General features: G+C 37.4%; 1 protein-coding gene across 1 annotated transcript in view; it reads left to right on the top strand.

Moving 5' to 3' along the window:
• The window catches only part of LOC109072182 (ephrin-B1-like), a 33,319-nt gene extending 7,403 nt beyond the window's left edge, over positions 1 to 25,916 (top strand). Inside the window, exons 2-5 of the mRNA XM_042724289.1 lie at positions 8,621 to 8,898; positions 20,467 to 20,559; positions 20,934 to 21,077; positions 22,714 to 25,916. Of these exons, the coding sequence (XP_042580223.1) occupies positions 8,621 to 8,898; positions 20,467 to 20,559; positions 20,934 to 21,077; positions 22,714 to 23,099 (901 nt within the window). The 3' untranslated portion in view covers positions 23,100 to 25,916. The remainder of the gene's footprint in view (positions 1 to 8,620; positions 8,899 to 20,466; positions 20,560 to 20,933; positions 21,078 to 22,713) is intronic.
• Positions 25,917 to 26,133: the final 217 nt, after the last annotated feature.

The following is a 26,133-nucleotide window of genomic DNA, read 5'->3' as shown; positions in this document are numbered from 1 at the left end:
TTCTGATCAGCCATTATGCAAATACCTCGACTCGTAAACGTCGAACAAACCCGAGACGTTAAACACCAGTTTCTGTCTTTCTTTTTAAAGAGGGAATAGAGTACTGCATCATCAACAATAAAACAACCCAAGAAATATCACACCAAAATGTCTCTCCCCAACGAAAAGCACACATACACGCTTCCTTTTGTACAACAGCTGCAACCGTCCCTGCAAAGTGACTTTGGAAATTCATAGAGCCTGTCACACACACACACACACACACACAACCAAACATAAGGGTGTGAGGTGGGAAATGATTAGCGTTCTGTAAGAAGAGGTTTGCGATCTGTTGGTTCCTTCCCTTCTCCGTGTGCACATTCACACTCTCATGTTTGCTTTCTCTTTTGACTTTGTGAGACAGTACACACTGGTGGATTATGGGCATATATATCTACCCTTAACACATTTATGCTCACATGTAAACGAAGAGAGTCAACGCCAAGTCTAGCAACTCCGAACCTGCTTAAATTCTGCTACGTATACTCACACACACACACACACACAGCAGGCCATCAGTCACACCCTTTTAGAGTTCAAAGCTCCTCCATCCTTTTTATCCACTTTCCAGTCGACAGCTCAGACCATCACACTCACTAAACCCATCATTCCTTGCCTGCGTGTGTGCGTGTGTGTCCGGAGAAATGGTCACGCTTTCAGTCAGCTAAATGCTGCTATAAAGCATCAGAGAAGCTGGAGTCTCCAGCCTGCTTTCATCTCCAGCTGATCTGAGCTCAGCGCTCTCTGCATGCAGTTTCAAATCACAATAACCTTTATTAGCTCCGGCTGACCTGAGAACAGATCTCTCATGCAGCAGTTTTAAGCTGCTTACGGTTACCTGCCATTAGAAGACTTACTCCTGAACGCACACCGGGAGCTCAAACTTTAGTCACCGATCTTAGGTTTGGTTGAAAACACACACATATCAAGCTCAGGACGCCCACAGATAGATCAGGCTGAAAGCTGTTTACTGGTCTGGGAGCTGTGGAAAGCAGCTTTTAGGGATATGTCTGAATCAGCCATTTTAAAGGCTCATTATTATTTAAAATGGAGGGGAGAAGGAGTTTAGAGCCATTATTGGTGAGACAGTGATCTCCGCCTGCAGCTGGACAGAACAAATGGAAAATCGAATTATAAAACAATGCCGAAAACACACTCGATGCACACACATTCACACGGCTAATTCATAAAACATGAGCAAAAAAGAGAGTTTGTTCATCTGTGTGTGTTTACAGGTTTGGCTGTGCTTGTGAGGCCAACATTTTGGAAATGGAAACCTGTTGAAAAGTGAACCTGACAATACCAAAGGCTCATAAATCATGTTTTACTTCAAATCTGCTGATATCGGGTTTGGAAAATATCACCACAGTTATTATAATTCTGGCAAATACTGATAAAATAATATGGATTTTCATGTTATGACCAATAACTGATAAATGGACAATTCTATACGGTTTAAAAGTTTGTATGGTGTTCTTATATTTTTGTAAGATGTGACAGTTAAACAAATGCATTGTTACAAAAAAGATGCTATTACTTAATTGTTTTTTTTTTAAAAACTTACTTTTCATCATAGAATCCCTCAAGATATCTCAAGTATTAAGATTCCACAAAAATATTAAGTGCTTTTAACATTCATAGTAATGTTTCTTCAGTATTAAATCAGCATATTAGAATAATTTCTGCAGGATCATGTGACACTGATGAAAATTCTGCTTTGCCATAACAGGAATGAATTACATTTTAATATATGTGTTAAAATAGAAAACTGTATTGTTGATAAAATAATACAGCCTTGGTGAGTCATTGTTCAAAAACATAAAAAAAAGTCTGAATGGAAATTATAACACTAAAAACTAATGGGAACAGATTTTGGAAAAAAATAAAATTTAAATTTAACCCCTTTATTAAATCATGTTATTCTTAAAGATTTAACTTTAGGCGAGTGTTTAATAATCTCATTGTAAAAATAGAGGAAATTCACTTTCACAGTTAAACTGTAAAAATATCGCTAAACGAGTACCAATATCATCACCTCTGTTAAAAAACTTTTTGAGTCTGAAATGTTGTCATGTAAGATGTTTAGTTTCTGTGTAAGATGAGTTGAAAAGCTACGTACACTTATTCTAGTCCACATTACCATGACAGGCATGCTGAAACACACATAAAATGTGATGATGGAGTTATTTAGTGTGTAATGACAACTTGTCATTGTTCTCTTGTTGGTTTTGGTTCCCAAGAGTCTCTCTATCACTCCTATTATATTTCTCAGAGGTGTAAATATCAATCAGTGATGCGGTCACAGAGAACTACACGTGTGTTGCTATTAGTAAAATGACAGTTTCTTCCCTGTGTGTGTGTGTGTGTGTGTGTTTGATTTCTTCTGCTGTTTTCTCCCAGGCATTTCAGAGTGAGCTGTCAGCCAAGTATAACCTGTTTGTGTGTGTGTGTGTGTTTATAGTTGCTTTAATTGCTCTGTAATGTGAGATCCTGTGAGAAAGAAACACACTCATAGACACTGAAACTCTTTCTGCATCACTGTGACCTGTGACTCGCACACACACACCCATACACACATTAAGAGCATAGATATTATTCTCAGTGTGTGTGTGTGTGTGTTTAATGGTGGTATCCTGGAGGAGCTCTAGAGGAATTCATACCTTTCATCAAACACAATACTCCTGACAGTGAGTGGGAGAGCAAATATGTGTGTGAGTGTGTGTGTGTGAGAAAGAGAGAGAAGACGAGACGAGAGAGACAGACTTTGACAGAGAGAGGAGAGACCAAGTAAATATGAGCATTTCTGGCTTTTTTTTCCCCTTTGCACCTTAAATATATATACTGTCTGCCATAGCAACTGTAACCACTGTGTCATTGCATTTGGAAACCTGTAAAGTTTGTTATGAATGCTATTATTAATTTAATGAATACTCTTTTGCTGTTATAAATAACAGAGTTATTAGTATTCAGTTGTTATTTAGCGAAACTGAGGTGTTGCCAGCCACACAAAAACTGTAACACATTTTACACCAATTAGTTTTAGAAAATAGTTTGAAACTGTAACGTACTTACTTAGGTTGAACTGCAATAATAATAATAAAAAAAAAATGCTTAAGTTATTTGAAGGACAAAAAAACCTTTCCATTATGTCAGACTAGATAATTTATTTAGAAAATCAGGAGGGTTGCTCAAAAGAACTTAAATGTACACAAAACAAAACCATTTATAAAATGCTTACTGTACAATTTGTATGGTTATTTGCTTGTAGTTATTTACTCATTGAGAGTAATTAAGTATAGTACTGCAATACTTGTCTGTCACAATATTTAACAGCTATGTATTTATTATTATTATTATGTATTTGTAGCAAAATGAACAGGTTCTGTAAAGTTGGTCAAATTGTCCAACGGATTTCATTTTCTCTCGTGTGAGTTTGAGGTAAGAAAATTCTACAGTGGCTCAAGTCATTGTTTCAGAGCCGAACAGATGTAAGATATCTTCTTGCACTACGGGAAGACCTGTCATACAGATGTCTTCCTGTAAGCTTGATGTGAAACTATCAAATGTCAGAAGAAACTCGTGCAGCAGTCCAATAAAAAAATATGAACTTACTAGGCACATTATTTCAAGGGTATTGTCATCACAAATAAAACTGCCGAATGCACTGCAGCGCAAACTAAAAATAGTTTTCTTATTCTTTTGTGGGATCCCAGGTGATTTCCAATTCCACCCATACCACCAGCACCAGTCCTACATGGGGATCAGGGTGAATGGAAACGTTATGACACTGGTAAACTATAATGTGGAAGAGTTCTTGTGAATTCTGTTGCATTTGCAGATCTTGATAGTTCAGTAGGGAACTTTAGCTTGACCTTTAACCTCTAGCCTCTCTGAACTGGTGAAAGTAATATGAGTGGAAAACCTGCAGCTAAAGACAGAGGAGCACAGCAGGAAACAAATCAAGTGAAGAATATACTTTTGTCTGATTGCATGTGTGATGGAGAGTTATATCGCTCCAGGGCTGACCTGGTGCACTATTATTATTATTATTATATTATTATTATACTAACTAAAAATCCCAGAAATCCCATTTGCTTGCATTCAGTATTGCTATCAGATAGGATATGAAAGGATTAGCCTATATATTTAGATTAGGATTTCATGCAGGATATGAACCTTCAATAAAACGTTTAGCTGTGTAAAAGTAAGAAACCGGTTTGTAAATTAAGTAAATACTGTTTTTAATTAAATCAGAAAGTAAAAATCAACTTTTTTTTTTTTTGATGGTAGATTTGGTTTAGCTATACTTTGAGGGCTAATTTGTTCCCAGAAGTGATCTAAATCTGACATACTTCAATTTGAGGACATCCAGAGATGTGCTTTTTTGTAAAAACAGTATAGAAATGAAGTAAATCCTTTTTTTTTTTTTATTCTAAAACTGCAAAAAGTTCATCCAAAGTGTGTGTGTGAGAGAGAAAATTAATGAGGATGGGGGGGGGTCCTGCTATGGAGATTCCTCATCTCTCTTAGACTCCATTCACTCATTTCTCCCATTCTCAACAAGATGCCCAAGGCTCTGTGTGTTTTTTGAGTGTGTGAGTTTGTGTGCAGTTGTTATTGTGAGTGGGATATGTATAAGCTGTCGCGCTCTCTCTCTCTCTCGCAGACAAAGAGCCACTTGTAGGAGCTCTGCCTTGAGAGTGGACAATCACATGACCACCACACTCTATACATACACCCGGTGTCTCGCCATGCTGAGTGTGTGTGTGTGTGTGTTTCTGTTTAAAGAGAGATAGGTGACTACATTTTCCAGTTGGATATGTCGAACACCAAAAATAAAAGCGAACTTTCCAGTCTTTAAATTTTAAAATAAGGTATGTGTGTTGTGTATATGAGTTGCCGATGTTGGTCCATTGTGGAGTTTAGACTTAATGCCAAGAAATGTGATTACAGCCCCTTCTCAGAATGTAGTCGCTTGTGTGTTAAGAGGTGTCTGTGTCTATGTCTCTCTCTCTCTCTCTCTCTCTCTCTCTCTCTCTCTCTCTCCCCCTCCCTCTTGATTGAGGCTGATTTGCATGGCTGCTGTATTCAGTATTTAATTGGTGCCATTCAGTCCTGGTCTAATCCCGTGTTCACTTGTTTAAAAAGCGAGGAGGCCTCTTATTGAGTGTGTGTGAGTGTGTGTGTGTGTGTGTGAGTGTAAGCTTGTGGGTCTAACTCTGTTTCACACAGTGAACAGAAACCGAAGTGTATGTGTGGATAATTACATTTACAATTTGAATTAAGATATCTCCCCCACTCTCTAATGTGATACTGATTTAATTCAATTTTAAGAAGGAAATGCCATTTGTTTATTATCTCTGTCTTTCTAGAATTTTGTTATTCTGACTTTGTTCCTTAAATATTCATTTTTAATATATTTTTTTGTTTATATTTACATCAATTACACAAAAACTTACGAGTAACTTTCATTGATAATACAAAAAATTATTATTACATGTCATTATTGTTAAATTAATTCTGAACAGATTATTAATTAATGTATATGGTAAAAGTAAGATATCTTTTACCTTTTAACTTTAGTGCTGTCAAGTCGATGAATAAGTCCTAAATAAGTTTATTTAAATATTAGATGTGTGTGTACTGTGTATATTTATATGTATGTGTGTGTGTGTGTGTGTGTGTGTGTATATATATATATATATATATATATATATATATATATATATATATATATATATATATATATATATATATATATATATATATATATATATATATATATATATTTAAGAAAATATGTAATATGTATTTGTTTATATATAACATAAATCATATGAATATATATATATATATATATATATATATATATATATATATTATATATATATATATATATATATATATATATATATATATATATATATTCTTTTTCACATACACACACACATAAATATTTCTTAAATATGTACATGTATTTGTGTGTATTTATATATCAATGCACAGTGCAAACATATATCATGTAAACACAGATTTTGGATGTGATTAATCACGATCAATCGATTTGACAGCACTAATAAAGTTTTATGGTGTTATCACAAAGTAAACAAGCGTTAATAAAAGAAACAAAAAACCCTGATTGTTTGGCCTGATCTAATCACACACAGGAACACAAACTCCTAAACCTCCTGTTTAACAAGGAAGGGTTACCTAAATGATTCTAAATTTGCTGGTGAGATCTTCTCCGAATCATCACTGTGTGTTTAGGGAGTGCACTGTCTGTTATTGAACCTCTTTGAGCTTCCAACACACACACATTCGCAAACAATCCCTCTCAGGTCCTGCTTCTGAAATTCTCAGTCTGCAGCAGCTGCTGATTTGACAGGAAGTGATGAAGTCTTTTCTTCAGAGTTGACGAGGTCAGATTCCTCCTCCTCCTCGCTCGCTTTCTCTTTCTGTTTCTGATTTGTTCAGTCATAGCCGGCCGTCAGAGGAAGGCCATGAGTTTGACATCTTCATTGATGGGGAAAAAAGAAAGGGATGAAAAGAGATCTAGAAACAGAGGGATAAAAGAAAGGGATAGACAGGAACAGAGAAGAGGCCGCAGACAGAGGAGGCAAATGTCACACAAAGAGTTTAACCCTGCAAAACTCCTTCAGTCATGCAAATCTCTTATTCTCTCACGCGCACACAGATATTCTCTAGTTCTGCGTGTCACCGCCTCAGATATCTGCTTTTATGAAGTGTTACAACATTAAAAGTTAATCTCTGGGCTGTTTACCAACTCATAATATGATAAACATTGCGTGTGCATGTCATAATTTATTACATCAGATTATCATTATTGGGTCTTGCCAAACTCATTTTGATGTCAATTTTTGTCAAAATTTTTCAGTGTCTTTAATAATAATAATAACAACAATATATACAAAATCTTATTTTTGTATTTTTTTTTACCCCAAATATACTTTGGGGTAAAATGAATGTTTATGCTCATCACAAATACAATAAAGAACATTAATATTATAAAATATTAATACAATTTAAATAATACCTTTCTATTTTATATATTTATATATTAAAAAGTAATTTAAAATTTAAATTTTTTTTTTTTTTCAGGATTCTGATGAATAAAAAGTTCAAAAGAACAGCATTAATTTGAAATTTAAATCTTTTGTAAAACTGTAAATGTCTGTCACTGTTGATCTTCTTAATGCATCTTTGTTGAATAAACATTCATTTCTTTTTTTTTTTCATTTAAAAAATCATGACCAAAACTAAATAAATAATATATAAAACCCTTTATTGATACATTAAAAAAATCTTTAATATTGGTCGATAACTGATGTGGTACAAATATATATTGTGCATCCCCACTGACTCGCTTTTCTGATATTACATGCCACTTACCGTTTGCTTTGGTTTGTTTTTCATTCACATTTTTTAGTTATTGATGTGTTTCCTCTCTACTCTTTTAAGTGAAAAAAAAAAAAAACCAATTATAAGCTATCATAACTGCAGTGTGTGTGTTTATATTCTTGTTTATATGAGTCTATCTATTTCCATTGTTTCCCTTCTTCTCATTGAGAACATAATCGTGCTTCTCAATGGCTGTAATCACTCAGTCATAATTGGATTTCACAATCCTGTACACACCTCAGACACAGACGCATGCACATGAACACACATACAACATGTCTTGTGAATAGACGGATGCCTATGCCCCAGTAAAAGGTTTTTGTTGTTAATCCGTCTTTCGTATGCTCTTATGTGTGTTAAACCATCGAACAGCCTTCAGCGAGGAGTGTGTGCATGAGTGCAGAAATACCAGCAGAATGAAATTATACAGAGACAATATTTGAGTTTGATCAGGACCATATATCAGGGAAATGCAAGTTCTCCTGAGCTCCACTGATGTGTTTTTATTTAAAGGCTTTGTATATTTACTTGCCATTATTTAGTATGTGTCCATGTCTTTTTGATTAGAGGCTGTGTGTGTGTGTTTGTAGTTTTAGGGGATTTTTGTGTAAGTGTTTTTGTCTGTGCATGTAGTTTTAGGGCATGTCTGTGTGTGTTTGTGTGTGGTTAGCAGTAAAATGTGTAAAGGACTGTGTTGCAATCATCTCCCGTTACACACACACACACTCGCGCACACACACACATTCTCAAGTCTGAGAATGAATCATGTATTCCCTGAATGTACAAGCAGTGTTGATCAGCACATGAACAATAAATTAAAAACTCTAATACATGAAGTCAGATGCTTCACTTTCCCTGTCTAATAAATCATTACATGTCTAATCCCCATCCAGCTCATTTCTGACTGCTCTTCTGTGGCTCTCTCTCTTTAATATTTGGAATTGTTTTATATTTTGAAATATGTTATTAAAAGGAAAAATGGAACGGCGATAGTCCCTCTGGAGCATTTTGTGGAGGATCTTGGCAGTCTGGAGGGCTATTTGAACCCAAGTTTTTCCTCTCATGATCATGAAGTCTGCAGAGATGCAGATTCTACTGAGAGTCAGAAGACTGTATAAATGTGTTTGTGATTTATTGTAACTCTGTCTGCTTTGTGTTGCAGGTTTGTGTCTGGGAAGGGCTTGGTGATCTACCCAGAAATCGGTGACAAACTGGACATTATCTGCCCCAAAGGGGAAATGGGGAGACCGTATGAGTTTTATAAACTCTACCTGGTGAAGAAAGAGCAGGCCGAGTCCTGCAGCACCATACTGGACCCCAATGTTCTGGTGACCTGCAACAAACCAGAGAAAGACATCAAATTCACCATCAAGTTCCAGGAGTTCAGTCCAAACTACATGGGACTTGAATTCAAACGCTTGACAAACTATTACATCACCTGTAAGTAACTCCAATTTTACTTTTAGGAACTCATTTTTCACTATCAGAAAATACTTGCAAAAGTTGTAGTACTGTATAATTAAGAAACTGCAGTACCCTTAAAAGGACATCATATCTACCCGTAAGGTACTACTTTTAGGGGTTAAAGCTACTGCCTCACAGACAAGCTACTGTACACAATTTTTTCTGAGAGTGTTGATTCACTACTAAAAATCCCTAAACTTGTATTTCACAAATTAGTGTTAATCTATTGTAGTATCTATTGTATCTAAAAAGTTATTTTAAATACAGTAGAAGTTAATGAGAAGTCCAATTTCAGATGTGTGTTTGGGTCAGGTTTTACCTACCGTATGGGTCCAAATGTCCCCAAAATAATAGTCAAACTAGAAATCATAATGTGTGGACCAGCCAATGGTCCTTGTTGTTGTTTAATTTAAACCACGGACTATGTGATGGTTTGGGGTATGGTAAAGTATAGAAAAGATCATTAGTGCTGTAGAAAAACAATAGAAGTCAATATATTTAATATATAGCAGCCAGTTTCTGCCTTAGAGTAAAAAATAAAATGTGTAATTGAAATAACGCCTAAAAATGAGAGATACCATTTAGGAAAAAGAAGCAAAGTCACAGTGTGACACATAAAGTTGCAATTGTGGGAAATGAAGTTGCAATTACGAGAAATAAAGCCACAGTTATGACAAATAAAAGCAGGAAGAGGCTTCCATAGTAATGGTAATATATTTGTGTAAATCTGTAAATGGCACAGTCAAGCTTTTGTGAAAGAGGTTTTCATTGAAGGGAGGATTTTCCAGCCACAAACAGCATGCAACAGTTGTACTGAAGCGCTGATTAATCATTCATTCAGAATTAAAGATTTCCAACACGTTCAGCATAAATGCATGCTAAACCCTTAGCATAGGAGATAAAAACAGCATGGTAAAAACATGCTTTTTCTGTCCCCTTTTCTCTATGCCTCAGTGTACCCACCCCCTTTACCCCACTGTCTTTTTTAACTCTTTCTATGGTGGGTGGGTGGGTGGGAGGGAGAGACACTTTCAGTCAGGCATGTCTCATTGGTTGCCATGCCTCACTGAGTTTTTGGTCTTTTGGCCATGATGCCCAGACATGTCCCATAATCCACTTCACCTCTACTGACCCATCACCACAACTACACCCCCAGCAAGCAGCAGGGCTGCTATTAGACCCAGTAAAACACACACACACACACACACACACACACACACACACACACTCCCTAGCAACCAGTTTCCTTTATCTTTCTGTGGTAAACAGGATGAGTCTGGTTAAAATAATTCTGCTGAAATGTGTTTGTGTTATGGGTTCAGTGGTTTTTGCTGTTTGGTCATCTTGTTTTCACTGGTCAGCCGAGTTAATAACTCAGCGAGAGACTTTAGAGCGTGACAGTTTCACACGCATTCGTTTGCTTCTCAGAAAAAGCCTTTTTACATTGTGCGCTATTAGTATGTCATATTTACATTGTTTACATACAGTGACTCCCTGAATTGATTGTAGTTTGGCATCAGTATAGCTGCTTTTCAATATAAACCTCGCCTTGTGTGTTAAATGTAAGCAAGATGTTTCCAGATGGCTAAACTGACCACTAACTAGAACTTTTTTAAAACGCACACAATCTCAAGGAAGCATACTGAACTAATTACACTCTCAAAATCCCCAAGTAAAAAAGCATTTTACTGTGTACACTGTAACCCGGATTGTGTGTCCTGCCATTTCTTGTGGTTAAAGTTTATAGCGTCTTTTAATTATCACATTTATGATATTTTTGTTAGCTCTCAGCATTAATGAAATGTTGTCTTGTGGTTCGAAAATGAATAGCTACCATTTAGCTTGTTCTGATTGTGTCAGATGCTGCTGCAGACCTCACTAACACTGACAAATCATCACGCGTCGCTCTGCCCACCCGCCTTGAGCGTGTCTGTCAGGCTTTTTCAGTTGCTACAGTGTCACTCCAGGTGCTTTTTATCCATCCACAAAAATCTGCTGTTTCTCCTTCACTATATTTGCCTCTTTTGGCTTGGTGTCGTGTTTCTTTCTCTTAGCCTCTGTGCCTTTCCTGTACCCTCAGTATGTTGATTTCTGTGATGCTGACAACGTTTCCCAGTTTTTGCCGAGCTCAACACTCACCATATCAACATGCCACCCGCGTCATACCCTAAAACGGCCCTTTTGGTCTTTGATTCTGTCTTTATATCAATATCAATTCTAGTTTAAATCTAAACTCCAGTTGTTGCCCACATCCCAGGATACTCAAGTCAATATGTAGACAATGTGGTCCCTACCAAGGTTCAGCGCGCTGGCTCCAAAGGCCAATCCAGCAACTGAAATCTCCTCGCTCTTTTCCTTTATCCATGTAACTATTTGTCAAATCGTCTCCAGTCTGTCTGCAGAAGTTCTTTGAAGCAGGCCGGGTCTGCTCTCCCGTCTCTCTGTCTCAGCCTCCAAGCCATACATGTTAACTTTCTCCCGTCGAGCTGTGCCGCAACAGTTAGCTCAAGTGCTCCAGACGCGTTGTGCTATGCACTAAAATAATTATTTTTAATTGGTATTTTTGTCTTGTTTTCCAGTAGAAATATCGAACCATGCTTTAAACAACATTAAATTAACAAAAAAAATTATGTACATTTATAATCCTCGTTTTTAGAGAATACATCTTGCATTCATTTTATTTCCTTTTACTCCATTGACATTGACAAATATTACCAAACCTTTATTATTTAAGTATTTTTGTTTCCATGACGTTAAGATTTCTTTTGGAAAACAAGATAAAAATACTGATTAAAAAACAACAACCCATCAAATAAAAAGTATTTCTTATTTTATAGTTTCTTTTGTAATCAAATTCATTTAGGCATGAATACAAAAATATGCAGTCCTTTTGACATCGCTGTCATTCATGCGTTAAGCTATGCGCGTTTTTATTGTTTGGGTATTTTTTCATGTCTGGACTGGGGTCAGGAAGTCTGTGCTTGGTCAGATTCTGTGTCTGTTTCTAATTGTGAAGAGCGATTCTGAGAATTCACTGTCTTTTATGGCCTGATTTAATTCCAGTATGAGTTCCAGCAAGACATTGTGCTGATCATGTCACTCTTGTGTGGAGTCATGAAGCAGTACAGGTTTAAAATGTGTGTGAGTGCGGGTTTAATTCGGAACCTGTTGGATGAGAGTGATTTGAGCTCTTATAAATGAGACATCGACTTTAGAAGCATTTCTAAAGCATTTCTGCATTTTAGTGACCTGATTGTGATATTTACATTGACAGGGATCAGCCCTAACCCTGCCATTTGTTTTACTGATTTCGAAACCAAACCAGCAGCCATTTACTCATTCATCAAAATTTTAGCTCCATAAATGAATCTTGCTGAAAGATATCAAATTGTCAAAAAAGATGTGTGCATGTACATATGTTTGAGAAGTTGATTTGAAAAGCATGACAATGGAAACAGTACCGTCATACAGTCAAGGGAGTGCTAAATATGATGGAAAGAGAAAAAAGCCAGGGATGGAAAGTATAAAAAAAAAAAAAAAAAAAAAAAAAAAAGTGAGCAGTCACAAGATTTTGCGATTATCACTGCATGAAATGCACGTAATGACCAGATGAAGAGGAGTGTGCGGCTGCTAGAAAGGCTCTAATGGTTTTTGCAATGTTTTCAGGATTAAGGGAGTTAAAAAGGGCTAAATTAAGGGTTGTTTAGGGTCAGCTTCTCTTGACTGTGTCGAGAGTGTGTGTGTGTGTGTGTATTTTTGTGTTAAGGCTGTGTCAGCAACATATGATTCTGATTTCAGACAGTCCAGCTTTGAAGTAATTCTGACCAAACCGCTGCACCAGAATGATGAGTGTGTGTGTGTGTGGGTCTTTGTGTAACCTCTCACCATAACTGTCTCTCAGGCCACAGCTGAAGTATGAAAATGAGTGGCTTCATTTCACTGTGGTCGCGCTGGGGTGAGAGAGGTCAAATATCACATTGAGTTGTGTGTGTTAGTTGCCTGATTTAAACTACCCCTTTAACATGCACAAAAACTAAGAGCAAACGGTTGGTTTAAGCCGCTTTGTAATGTAAGAAGAATTTGGCTCCTATTGCATATGGCTATTGAATTGCAATCCAATATCCAGTCAGCCTGATATCTCCAGCTCTCTGAAACGTTTAACCCACTACTGCAAGCAAACGTATACTGTAAAGAACATTTTGTTGATATTAGGTTATACATTTAACGAATATAATCTTATTTGAAAATTATTTGATTAATTTCTTTCCATTGTTGGAGTGTTGCCTCAAAGCTTTTTTTTTATCTTTCTGTTTAGATTTTTTTTTCCTGATGTGGAGTCCTTAAGACTCCTATTTGGAAGCTGCTGGGTTGCTGCTTTGTCCAATATAGTCGTTGTTGTTGTTGTTTTTTTTAACATAGAATTTTTTAACAGGGATTTTGATAAAACAGAACTACAGGTGCCTGTTTCTGACACTGAAATCTGAAGGATATGCAGAGTGGCGGGTGTTACACGCAGCCAGGAATAGCACAGGGTTTGGCAGACTTTCCAACATTTTACTCTTATCATTAGTTATTCTGGTGTTTGGAATAATAGTATCTATCTTGCTTCTATGTTACCTCACTGTGACTGAGTGGGCCAAGTTTCTGAACTCTGAATAGGCACTGTTGACATGCTAATGTGAGGTCAACTGAATACTAAACTGCATTTTTAAATTACAGTGAGCACTTATTGTAAACATTTATTCGGAATACTTCATATACAAGAGCAAGACACAGAGACACACTGCAAATCTGTTGTGCTTTGCAGACAAACATTGGCTGAATATTTCAGTTCTTTGTTTGTGGTATATCTGACCTCTTTGGAAAGTACTAGCACAAAAAGACATAGTCAGCTAAACAACTTTTTCTCCCCTTTGAGGCACAAGCGAATAAGAGAGAAGGAAAGAGACCGAGAAAGAAAGGAATAGGGAGTTCATCTTTCTTTGTCTTATGGGAAGTTGAGCACCAGGTGCACCAAACCAAGCAAGATTTCCGCTGTGTATGTGTTTGTCATTTTGCCTTACGATCACTGTGTGTATGGATGTGGTTGCTGTAGTAATGGTCACTGTTGCTGTAGTGATGCCCATGCGGATGTCCCAGTAGGCGATGAAGGTCAGTGATGCATGATGGGTCACACTACCCATGGAGCTAATGCACGTAATGAGTGTTTGTCTAGGTGTGTGTTAGAAAGACATCAGAACATTGACGTTTAATTACATTCCCATTGTGCGCCATCTCTGTTCTCTCTCCAACACGCATAGGTTAAAAATATGGCAAGGGCAAGCAGGTCTTCAAAATTAGGATCTAAATGAAACATATTGAATTCTGGGAGATCTGGAGTACTGCCCACTTTTCCCCTCTGCTTCATTAATCACAAAACGCTTTACCTAGAAATGCTGTTAATATGGTCCGAATATAATAGACATAATGGTCTGTGTTGTTGTTTTAAAATGGTCTAATTTGCAAGAACACAGATAGCCATCTACGATCAGTAACAGAATGTGCTGGTCATTTTCTTCACTTACAGGTAATTTGAGAGAATGGGTGGTAGTGTTTACTAAAGGAAGACAGAAGTAAAGAAAGAGAGAAAAAAGAAGGAAACAAAGAAACGTTAAGAAAGGAACAATGAATGAACCAAGGATGAAAGAAAGAAAGAAGCAGGAAGGATGGAAGGAAACTCGAGCTAGGAAGAAAGAAAAAGAGAAAACGAAGAGGAAAGAAACAAAGAAATATAGCCATAAAAGAGAAGGAAGTAAAGAAAGAGAGAAAAGGAAGGAACAAAAGAAAGAAAAGTGAAGGAAAGAAAGAAAAAGAAAAGGAAGGATGGAACAGAGGAAAGAAAGAAAAGAGAAAGATACAAAGAAAAACTAAGAAAAAACACTGAAAGAATGAAGGAAGGGCAGGAAAATCAAAGAAACAAGAAGGAAGAAAACCAAGAAATGCAAAGAAAAGAAAAAAGGAAGAAAGAAACAGAAAGAAGAAATCAAACAAACAAACAAACAAACAAAAACAAACAGGAAGAAAGGAAAATAAAACAATCAAAACTGTAAGAAAGGAGTGAGTGTTTACATGGTAGAAGTGTTGAATTCCATCAGTCCAGTGATCCATGCAGAGAGAGAGAGAGAGAGAGAGAGAGAGAGAGAGAGGAACAGCAGGCCGAGCCTTCTCTTGTTTCATTCCTCTCTTCGTCAGACCTCATGAGTGTTGCTTCATTTTAAAGGATTTTCTACTGAAACAATATAAGCTTTGTTGAAGATAACAAACCATCACCCCTAAAACACACACACACACACACACACACACACACACACACACACACACACAGTTATGACAAACACACTTGCTCTGAACCTGTTGGCAGAGAAGACAAATTTACGTTTTTGGTATTCACGTTAAGTTCCGTCTGTATTTGGATGTAGAATTACAGGGGAGTGTGTGAGGCTGGAAGGTTATTGCATTTTAATTTTCTTCCACAACACACTCACGCACTCCCATTGAGCTGCTCTTCCTGCGGATTTAAAGGTCGGGTGTTATGCGACTGCTGGACCAGTGCAGCGATCTGATTGGATGAGCTTCTGGAAGCAAAAGAAGATCTAATCTAGCTGTGTCTGATCTGATGAGTTGTGTACATATGTGTGTGTGTGTGTGTGTTGGAGTGACCTGTCACTGGCTCTCTGTGTTATGTCGACTGCATTAGAATGAACACTGACCCAAATCTCACAGACAAACACACATGCTCACCCACCGAAAGACTGAAAACCTTTAGCAGCTACATTTATTAGTCTCCCACAAAGCTGTGTTTCAGATCTTTCTGCGACTCCAGTTGTCTTTTCCCTGAAGGCTCAGAGCGGAGCTGTTGGCTACTGTGGCTAACTCGCTCAGCGAAGCGTCTTTTTCTTCCGCTCTTTGTTTCAGTTACTCATCAGTCAGAGACTCGAGGGAAACAGCACTGGGCTCTGCCGACTGAAACGTAAATGTTACAGTTGTCAAAAATATTCGTTTCGAAAGTCTGACTCAGCTGTGGTTGTGAACATTTGATGCGCGTTCATTGAGGTTTGGATTCTCTCATTCTGTGAGACGTGATGGGAGAACTTCAGCTCAATCAGGGCCTGTCATGCTGATTTAACAGCTGCATGATTATACTTGAAAATATGGCACAAAACCTGAGCCGTGCAGCTGAATATTCAACGCTTGCTTCGAAACCAAACTATTCTTGAGTCCTTGATGTTAGAATCTTTAATATTTGGAAAAAAGGAATGTTCAAAGTATGACTATAATTTTCCAAATATTATTAATTTTTATAATTAGTAGTAGTAGTATCATTATTGTAGTTTTAATTAACATCAAAACTAAAATTCCATACAATGACTTAAAAGACTAGTATACTGTAAATTACCATTTTTTATGTATTACTATGTATTCAGTTTCATTTATTTTTTGATCTAGGTGCTTGTTACTGGTTTTATCTGCCTTATTTTGTTATTATTTAAACTTTTAGTGTTTAATTATTATATATTTCTATTTTAATTGTAATTCCTTTGAATTACTTTTGCATTTTAGCTATGAAAAATGCTAACAAAGTGTTATTAGTTATAACAATTATTATTTATTATTAAAATGATTAACACTTGGTACTAGGATCCACAGAACAGGGTAGCTAAAAGCCGTTACATATTATATTATTTATAAAATAATAAAATATGTAATGGCTTTCAGCTAACCTATATCATGTGTTGTCATTAAATTGCATTGTTCACATAAAAATTCACATGAAATGGCTATTTAATCAGACTATATAATTTATCTATCACTATATATTTGCCTTTCACTATTTGTGAAAATACTGCCCCAAAAATACTGTAATATTACTGTGTTTTGCTTGTTTTTCTACTTCAGGGATTATGTTTGTGTATTTGTGTACAAGTTTAGATATGTGTGTGAGTGTGTTTGATAAAATATGAGGCCGGCATGAGATGGCAAATCATGAGAGTACAGCTACAAACAAACGCTGATACACACACAAAAAGTGCACCCACACTATATGTCAGTCAATAAGAGATGCTAACTGGGGCAACATTATATTTATTGTGACAAGACTGAATATTTCATTCTTTGTCTCTCTCTCTTACTCTCACACGCACGCTCACACACACACACACACACACACACACACACACACACACACTCACATAGAGGCAGATGGTAAATCCTCAGCCCCTTCACATTTTTTTAATGTGTGTTTACACCTTGTTTTTAAATCTAAATCATGTTAATCTCCCTGCATGGTCCTTGGGGATTTGTGTATTTGTGTGTTTACGCTATATTCTTTTTTGAAATAACTGCTTTGTTCTCTGTAATGATTTTACTCTTCTTGGAATTCAGTTCGACGTGAGTCTGACTAGAAATGAATAGTCTTAATTCCATCCATGCAGCAAATTTCCTTTTTTTTTTTTTTTTTTGCACAGGGGCAGGAAACTATTTAGACCGAAATGTTCTGACCAGCTAAAACTCTAGCAGTGATGTAGTGACAGAACAGTACACAGGGTGGGATTACCCTGCCTGTCTGGAATGTGTGTTGTGTTTTAGCCTGGAGTCAGGATGGTGTGTGTGTGTGTGTGTGTGTGTGTGTGTGTGCGTGTGCACAGCAGCACCGTGTGATGCTATTCCGTGGTTGGAATGGTGACAGGTTGGCATGGTGCTACCGTAAGGAGACTGGCACTCTGCCTACTGCCATACATCTCAATCTGCATGACATCATAGCAGCTCCTAGCAACCACACACATCACCCCTCCCCCATACACGCCCACAAAGGGCCATTCACAAGCACTTTGCCCTCCCCTGGCCTTTCTCCCTCACTGGAGTCTCTCGCGGCTCTTTCTGAGCACAGATCCATACTGCCACTATAAAGTTTCCGATACTGGTCAAAGCAGTGATAATTAGAAGAGAGACAAGACCTTCCTCTTCAAGTGATGGTAATATTGAAATGAAAGGGAAAACCAGTGTTGAATTTTTGCTGGGCTCCAGACAAAAAATAAGAATAAAAAAATAACAAGGGAGCCAAATATTTTTGGGGAATCTTGAAATATTTTAAGAGCCAAATGACTTTCTTTTAGCTGCCAAATGACAGAATCTGTCATATTGATGCTGTCATTGAAGTGATCCTTATTGTGATTGCTTCATATAAATGTCACACTGTTTCTTAAGAGTAGTCCTGCCTACATAAAAAAAAGTTGTCAGATATTGTGCTGATAATGGTACCAACATCTACAAAACTCTGTTATGAAAAATCTTGAATTAATGGTTAATGATTCATTTCAAGTCAGATATAACTAAACAGTAATTAAAGGGATAGTTCATCCAAATATGAATATTCTGTCATTAATTACTCACTCCCATGTCGTTCCAAACCCATAAGACCTTTGTTCAACTTCGGAACAAAAATTAAGTTATTTTTTATTAAATCCAAGAGCTTTCTGACCCTGCATAGACAGCAACACAACTGAAACGTTTTATGGCCCAGAAAGATAGTAAAGACATCGTTAAAATAGTCCATGTGACATCAATGGTTTAATCGTAATGTTATGAAGCTACGAGAAAAATTTTGTGCACAAAGAAAAGACTTTATTCAGCAATTTCTTCTGTGTCAGTCTCCTCCGCCATTCATGAGAGTACCACGATGCATGCGTGTGCATTCCTCTGCTTGTAAACAAGGCTTCGTGCATGCGGTGAAGACTGACCCGGATGAGAAGAAATTTAAACTATTCTTGTAGGTTGAACCACTGATGTCACATGGACTATTTTAACAATGTCCTTATTACTTTTCTGGGCCATAAAACATTTCAGTTGCGTTGCTGTCTATCTATGCCATGTCAGAAAGCTCTTGGATTTCATCAAAAATATTAAAAAATATATAATTTGTGTTCCAAAGATGATTAAAAGTCTTACAGGTTTGGAACGACATGAGGTGGAGTAATTAATGACAGAATTTTCATTTTTGGGTGAACCATCCCTTTAACAGTTTAATGAGGGAGTAAGTTGCAATTTCTGTAATGGCTCTGAACGATTCACTCAGAACCAGTGATTCTGATTCAGTCTGCTTACTCACCTGCAAGTTTAAGATTTGTTATCACTTATTCATTTAAACAAACCATTTTTTTTGTTATTTGTCTGCAGAATGGATATCACAACTTACTCAGATTTTTATAATTTTTTTTAACTGACACAATGTGATTTTTGATTGATACAAGCTATATTTAAAATAGTCGGAAATGCAAAAAAAGAAAAACATTTTGACAATTTTAGTTGCAGTCTAGAGAACTAATATGGTGTTTTTCTGTTTAAACTATTTTAAATGCATAATATGTTGTTAGTAGCTTTATCATGTTATTTGAACAAGTAAGCAAGTACTCGCAGTGCGCTACGCCTCCAATGTGGAAAATACAGTAATGCTACAACATGCATTAGTGTGCGAAAGGGGCACAACTTCTGTCTGATTAAATTGAGCAGGAAAAAAGTTAAAATGATCTTCTTGTGTTTGTTTAACACTCTATGAAAATGTTAAATTAAAGTGTCATGTCTAGTGAGGACTAATCATAGTCTCTGTGATGGCTGTGAACGTGTGTGTTTTTGTGAACAATCATAATTTCTTATCTTACCTGTTCTATAGGTCCTCCTTAGTGCTTACACATACACACATGTACTCTCGACACTTCTCAATCACACCTCTTAATGAGCACGAACTAATGGAAACTAATAATGTGTATGTGTGTGTGTGAACTTGTGCGAGTGTAATTGGGAGTTATTAAATTGAATGAAGGTGGATCACCTGCTGTGGCAATATTGGTTTATTTAACTACGTAGTGGGAGTGTGTGTTTGTGTGTTTTGTATACATTTATGTGTGTTTCACCTATTCAGAGCAAGCTCACTTTCTCACACTTATGTCTTTCTCAGACACATAGCAGAGATGCAAAATGGTACTTTGTGGCATATTTTTAGGTCTGTTTGTGTCTCCGATCTCTCAAACTCACAGGGATCATTCTGTAGGAAACATTGAGGCTTCTGGGCCTACGCAAGAAAATTCATACACATGGCTTTTCTTACTGCATGGCGGCTTGTGTGTGTGTGTGTTTGTGCATTCCCATGGGATCAGATTACTATCATAGGGACTAGTAACAGGAGAATACACTGGAGCTTTTTTCATCTTGTCCATATTCTGAGACACATACACAAACGTTAGTTTGTTTTTGGATGTTTCTAAGGTAATATTAGGTTGCAATGTCTGATTTAAGCGCTGAATGAGCATTTCCTTAGCCAGAGACTGTGTGTATATGTGTGTTTGCATGTGCTTGTGTTTTGCGTCTGATTTATAGAGGTAAATTAGGGTTTCCTTTTCCTGCTTTGGTTTTGCAGCAAGAATTCCAATCAAAAGTCCTATAAATCTAAACCTAATTCACCAAGACAATCACCAAGCCTCTCTCTCTCTCTCTCTCTCTCTCTCTCTCCAGCAACTTCTAATGGAACACAGGAAGGGTTGGAAAACAGAGAAGGTGGGGTTTGTAGCACGAGATCCATGAAGATCATCATGAAAGTGGGCCAAGGTGAGTTACACACAAACATACGCACACACACCTTCTTTATCTTCAGCATGTCCAAAGGTAAAGTCATTTAAGCCCTATTTGGTGGATGATTAAGTCAGCTGACTCATTAACCACCAATTAGATTTTAGTTAAACATTATCCAAGTTAGCATGACTTCATACCGCCCACACGTCATATTTATACACACAGAATGCACAGTTTCTGCCCTTAGATTTTGTACTCATACTTGACTCTTAAGCAGAAACAAGAACTTAGACATAAAAAGATCCTGACACTAAAATCAAAACGAATACATTCAAACATATGCTGAACTGAAATTCATTTCCGTGAATGTTTTGTTCCTAATTAGTTATGTATGTGATTGTATGTTTCAGATCCAAATGCACCAGATCCGGATTTAACAGACCTCCCAGACCAGGACCGGGACAATGAGATCAAGGACCCCACAACCAGCCCATCCCGCAAGATAGACCGAGGCAGAGACGCAGATGGAAACGAATCTATAATGCCCGGCAGAGGTGAGGAAACACAAATCATCTGTGTTTACACCAGCTGCTTTGGGATGATGATGGTGTTTTCCTATAAGAGACATTGGCTAGTCAGAGGACAAACTGATCAGAGTTCAGCAGTGAAGATCTACCACAGTAAAATTCACTAATATGAAATGCAGCAATGCAGAGCTACTGCCTCCCTCAGGCAGTTGCGTGTGTGCAAGAGAGAGACAGGAGTTAATGTAGCATGTCTTTATCACGTCCCAGCAGCCATTAACCTACGGGAGGTCTAAACTTCATTAGGAGAGAAAGAAAGAGAGAAACAGAGAGACAGAATCATTAGGAAAGAACAGAGTGACTCGTGCTGCAGTGATCACACCGCACAGATTCTTGAGGTCAGATTCTTCTGCTATGAGAGGACACATTACACTCTGACATTAACTGCTATTGCATCTTCTCAAAATCCGGTTAGTCGGTGGGTTATATGAATGACTCGTCAACTAATTGGTATAATTAAGCTCGGTTCAGGATCACATGATGCCATTTGGACATTCTTCAGTTATTTAGTCCACTTATACCCCGCCACTTTCATACAGTTGACCTCAAGCTTGCATTCAGATCTGCCTCCATCCAATCAACAGTTTGTTGATAGAAACAAGTCCTTACTCTGTATTTTTTCTTTTTTGATAAAATGTTTTTACATTGAATATCTGTTGCTACTTCTATTTATTACGACTTTTATTTTAATTCAACACAGACTGTTATAAAAACACTCAAGATGGAACACACAACACAAAAATGTGTTTGACGCTGGTTTAAGACAATGAATTTAAAGTTAAACAATCTATTTTTAGAGTTATTTACCATGCAAGCTGTGAAGCTGAAGCACTACCATTGAAATACATGTTGAAATACAAACTACACTACTGTTCCAAAGTCTGGGGTCAGTCATTTTTCTTTTAAAATGGTTTTCACAGAAATGTTTCTTGAGAGCCAAATCAGTAGATCATGTGACACTTAAGACTGGATAAAAGGCTGCTGAAAATTCAGCTTGCCATCACAGGAGTAAATTACATTTATCTATACACACACACACAAAAAAAATTGGCAACCCCTAAGTTTTTGAATGGTACTGTAGATAGTAAACCTCACTAATCAACTATTTGATGATTATTGAACCATCGTGACTACTATTAAACTACAAATGCTTTGCTGCTTACATTTTATGTATGCCATTGAAATACACAGTCACAACTTTGTATTGTTCATTTGCTGGACTACCATTTGAAAGGATTATTCCAGTCTGGGTGTGTGTTGTTAAGCTTCATACTGCCGATAAATATACTTGACAACATGGATTTTATTGTCAAGGAAAAATGTGTATTCGTAATGCCTAGTCATCGGTAGCTGTTTCAGCTGGCAGTGCAACAATAAACGCAGCAACGGTTTTATTTACTTTAAAATAAGCTCAGTGCCAATGCTAACAAACTCAGAAGTTTGTTTCTACAGTCATCCTCGCTTATCTTTGCCTCAGACAACAGAGAGTGACTCTAAACACTGATAATGAGTGTGTGTTGCTGTAATCATTCTTACTGATAGTCAACAATGAAAGAGAAATTGAGTGTGCGTCACTCATAATATCGTTCTTTTTTTCACTTTTCAGACACAAGAAACCAGGATAACAACCCCGGGTCAGTGGAGGGAATTTTCGGCTCCAAACCGGCCCTCTTCGCTGCCATCGGAGCTGGCTGTGTCATCTTCCTCCTCATCATCATCATCCTCATCGTCTTGCTCCTCAAGCTTCGCAAGAGAACCCGCAAGCACTCACAGCCCAGGGGCGGAACCGCCCTGTCACTCAGCACTCTGGCCACACCCAAAGGAGCCGCCCAGGCCGGCTCAGAACCGAGTGACATCATCATCCCCCTGCGGACAACAGAGAATAACTACTGTCCACACTATGAAAAAGTCAGCGGAGATTATGGGCACCCCGTCTACATAGTGCAGGAAATGCCACCCCAGAGCCCCGCCAATATCTACTACAAAGTCTGAGAGAACGCGAGGGAAGCAACTGCAATAAGAACTCGTTTTTGTAAGGTATCCTGAATCTTTTTTTCATTACCTAACCCCGTCTGCAAGAGGATGGAGAGGGAGAAGTGGAAAAGAGGAATGAAAAAGACTATGCGGATGATATTTCTCTCAGATTTCCTTCCCTCCGTCCCTTTTCCGAACACTACACTGTGTGTACGTGTGCGTGCCGGTTGCTCTCGATGTATGTGAAACGGCAGAAAACCTCCCCAAATTGTGTGGCACTCAGGCACGGACTTCACTGCTGAAGAACAGCCGACAACCAATCACATAGGGACGCTAGAGTGACATCAGAAAGCAGGAAACTCTCATTTGTTGTTTTTTTTGTACCGCTGCGACTCTTCACTTAGTTTTGTTGTCTGTTTTTCACCTCTCAGTCCATCACAGTGTTTTGTTTTCATCAGTATCAACTCGATTCTTGCAGCTTTCACAGTGTGTCGCTCAAAGAAAATGTCTTAAAAATTGTTATGAATGCCGCTCTCTTCCTCACACACTCAATATGTCCTCTCATTTCCTTGCGTCTCTCCAGACACCCATTCATTTTACATGCTTGTAGAGGCAATTGAACAAAAACACACACTCACACTCGTACACACTTTGGTGTTCACGGGTCAGTAACAAACAGCTTCTCGGTGGAAAAGCGAGTGAGTGAAATAGGGAATTTAACATGTTACAAACACCAGTGTCAGACCTTCCAGAACTCCCGGTCTGTTTTTTGTTCATTTGAGAATTGTTTCAGTTGAAATTCTCTCTCCTCTCAGCCGAACACAAGTAGTTATTTGCTATCTGTTGTCAGTGATGCGTGAAGTGCTGAATAATATTTGTATCTTGTCATTATTTTTTTTTCTTATTCTATCTCCCAAAGGTTTGTAGGTCAAAAACATCTTTAGGGATTTGCCTCTACACCATGAGCCTATGACCTCTTTTCAGTCACAGACATGCTAACGTGTATCTTTGCATAATTTAGTCCACTAACATATCTTTTTTTTTTGGTCTGTTTGGATGTAGACATGTACTCTAACAGTATGACCGTGTGTATGTAGAGTCCCATGCAAAAGCCAAAAATCCATCAACATACAGAACATGTGATATTATGCCTTCACCTCTCCCTCCTCTCAGATATGCATAGAAATGATCCCTGTTTGCATACAAACACACACAGAAAAATAAACATCCACAAATCAGAGAATCAAAACAAGCTCACCATATCATCCTGGAAAATCTAGTGCTAGATCTATTTTTATATGGACTGCACATGAAATGAAAAACCGCAAACAGTGGTGGCAGGTGTTTACGCCTATGCTAATTTAAAATTAGCAGGATTTGCATCTGGCCTCCAGCGCAGCCAATCAGAGGAAGCCCAATATTTCTCTGTGGCTTTCTCATAAAAATAGATTTTTAAAATGATTTTTCGATTAGGGTTTATTGCTGTTGTTTTTTATTTTACTTTTTTGTCTTTTCTTCTTGATTTAGTTTCTAAGGCCCGAGATTATGTAAATAATGTATGTTGGGAAAAAATGTTGATATAAAATTCCATTTTATTAGAGACCCTGTTAATGAAAATATAATTAGGATTTTTGAAAATGCAAAAGCCTTTGTAAATAGTCTTTTTTGGAAAAAGACATTTTGTAAGTAAAAGGTTTCCTGTCTCATGGTTTTCTCTTTTTATTTGACTTTTTTTCCCGTTTCGGTTGGTTTTTGATTAAGGAGACTTAGAGGTCCCTGTACAACGGGTTTTAAAAGGTCAGCCTAAAGCAGCAAAAAGACATACAAGTCCCTTCACATACACACTTTATCCTCCCTGTTTCACAAGGGGATGGTGGTATTTTTGTTTTGTTTCGTTTTTACAAATGCTGTGACGGAACCAGGTCAAATATTCCATGACATAGTTCATAAAGGAGGAAAAGAGGAGAGAGTTATTACTCAAGAAATGCCTAAATATATATATATACACACACACACACACACACACACACACACACACACACACACACACACACACACACACTCACTCTTACTGACTGACCCATCAGTCATTCTTATAGCACACAATATACATACATATACATAAACCCCATCAGACACAGGGCAAGCACCAGCAAACTACTTTAACAAAACTAAACCAGCAACAGCTTGTGCAACTAATTATTTATGTGTGTTTGTCTGAGCTGTTTAAGGCAGTTCAGGTCTTTAGGATTGACCTTAGAAGAGCACTTTTTGAAATTCATGACTTGTTTTTTTACCCATAGAAATGCACATGGGTGCACTGACCCTACCAGTCAGCTAATTAAAGTGGATCAGTCGCGGTATCACACTGCAACCAAATCATTTTCTTGCACAGCATTTTTGTCTTGTTTTCCAGTACAAATATCTATATTTATCTCTTAAAAAAGATTGATCTGAACGCAAAATGACAATACATATATGTAATCGTAGTTTCAGAAAAATCTAAGAGATTTTGGTGAGATTTATGCTTAAATAAATACAGTCCTAAATATTCTGATATTTTACTGGAAAAATTCATGTATATTTTTTTGCAGTGCATTAACAAATGTTAACCCCAACTTTACCATAAACAGTGGCTTTCTCTGTACATGTTTATCAGCAAAAGCTGTGAATAATTTGTGTAGTTTTATGGATCAGCACTGCTGTAGTGGGATCTTATTCAGTCTTTTGCTTCAGGCTTTTTGCAGCTTAGCTTACACATTTGGTTCGCGGCACTCTTAACAGCTGTAAGGCATACGCTTCCTTTGACATTTGTCTGTACCATAACAGTAAGGTGAAAAAAAAAAGTCAGCCATCTTGTTTATCAGATTAGTCTTGATGCGGTCAGACACCTGTGGTATTGTGTGGATCTTACTGACAACTGTTAATAACATTTCTCCCAGTGAGGTTGACTTATTTAAGGGGAGAACTTACTTAAAACCCAGGCATTCACGCAAACAGACGCACACACATACTCGTACACACACTCCCCCTCGGGCAAAGAGACAGATTG

The sequence above is a fragment of the Cyprinus carpio genome, chromosome B5 (genome assembly GCF_018340385.1).
Source record: "Cyprinus carpio isolate SPL01 chromosome B5, ASM1834038v1, whole genome shotgun sequence".
NCBI classification, from domain to species: Eukaryota; Metazoa; Chordata; class Actinopteri; order Cypriniformes; family Cyprinidae; genus Cyprinus; species Cyprinus carpio.
Note: the sequence above shows the minus strand (reverse complement) of the source record. Positions and strands in the feature narration are given on the sequence as shown.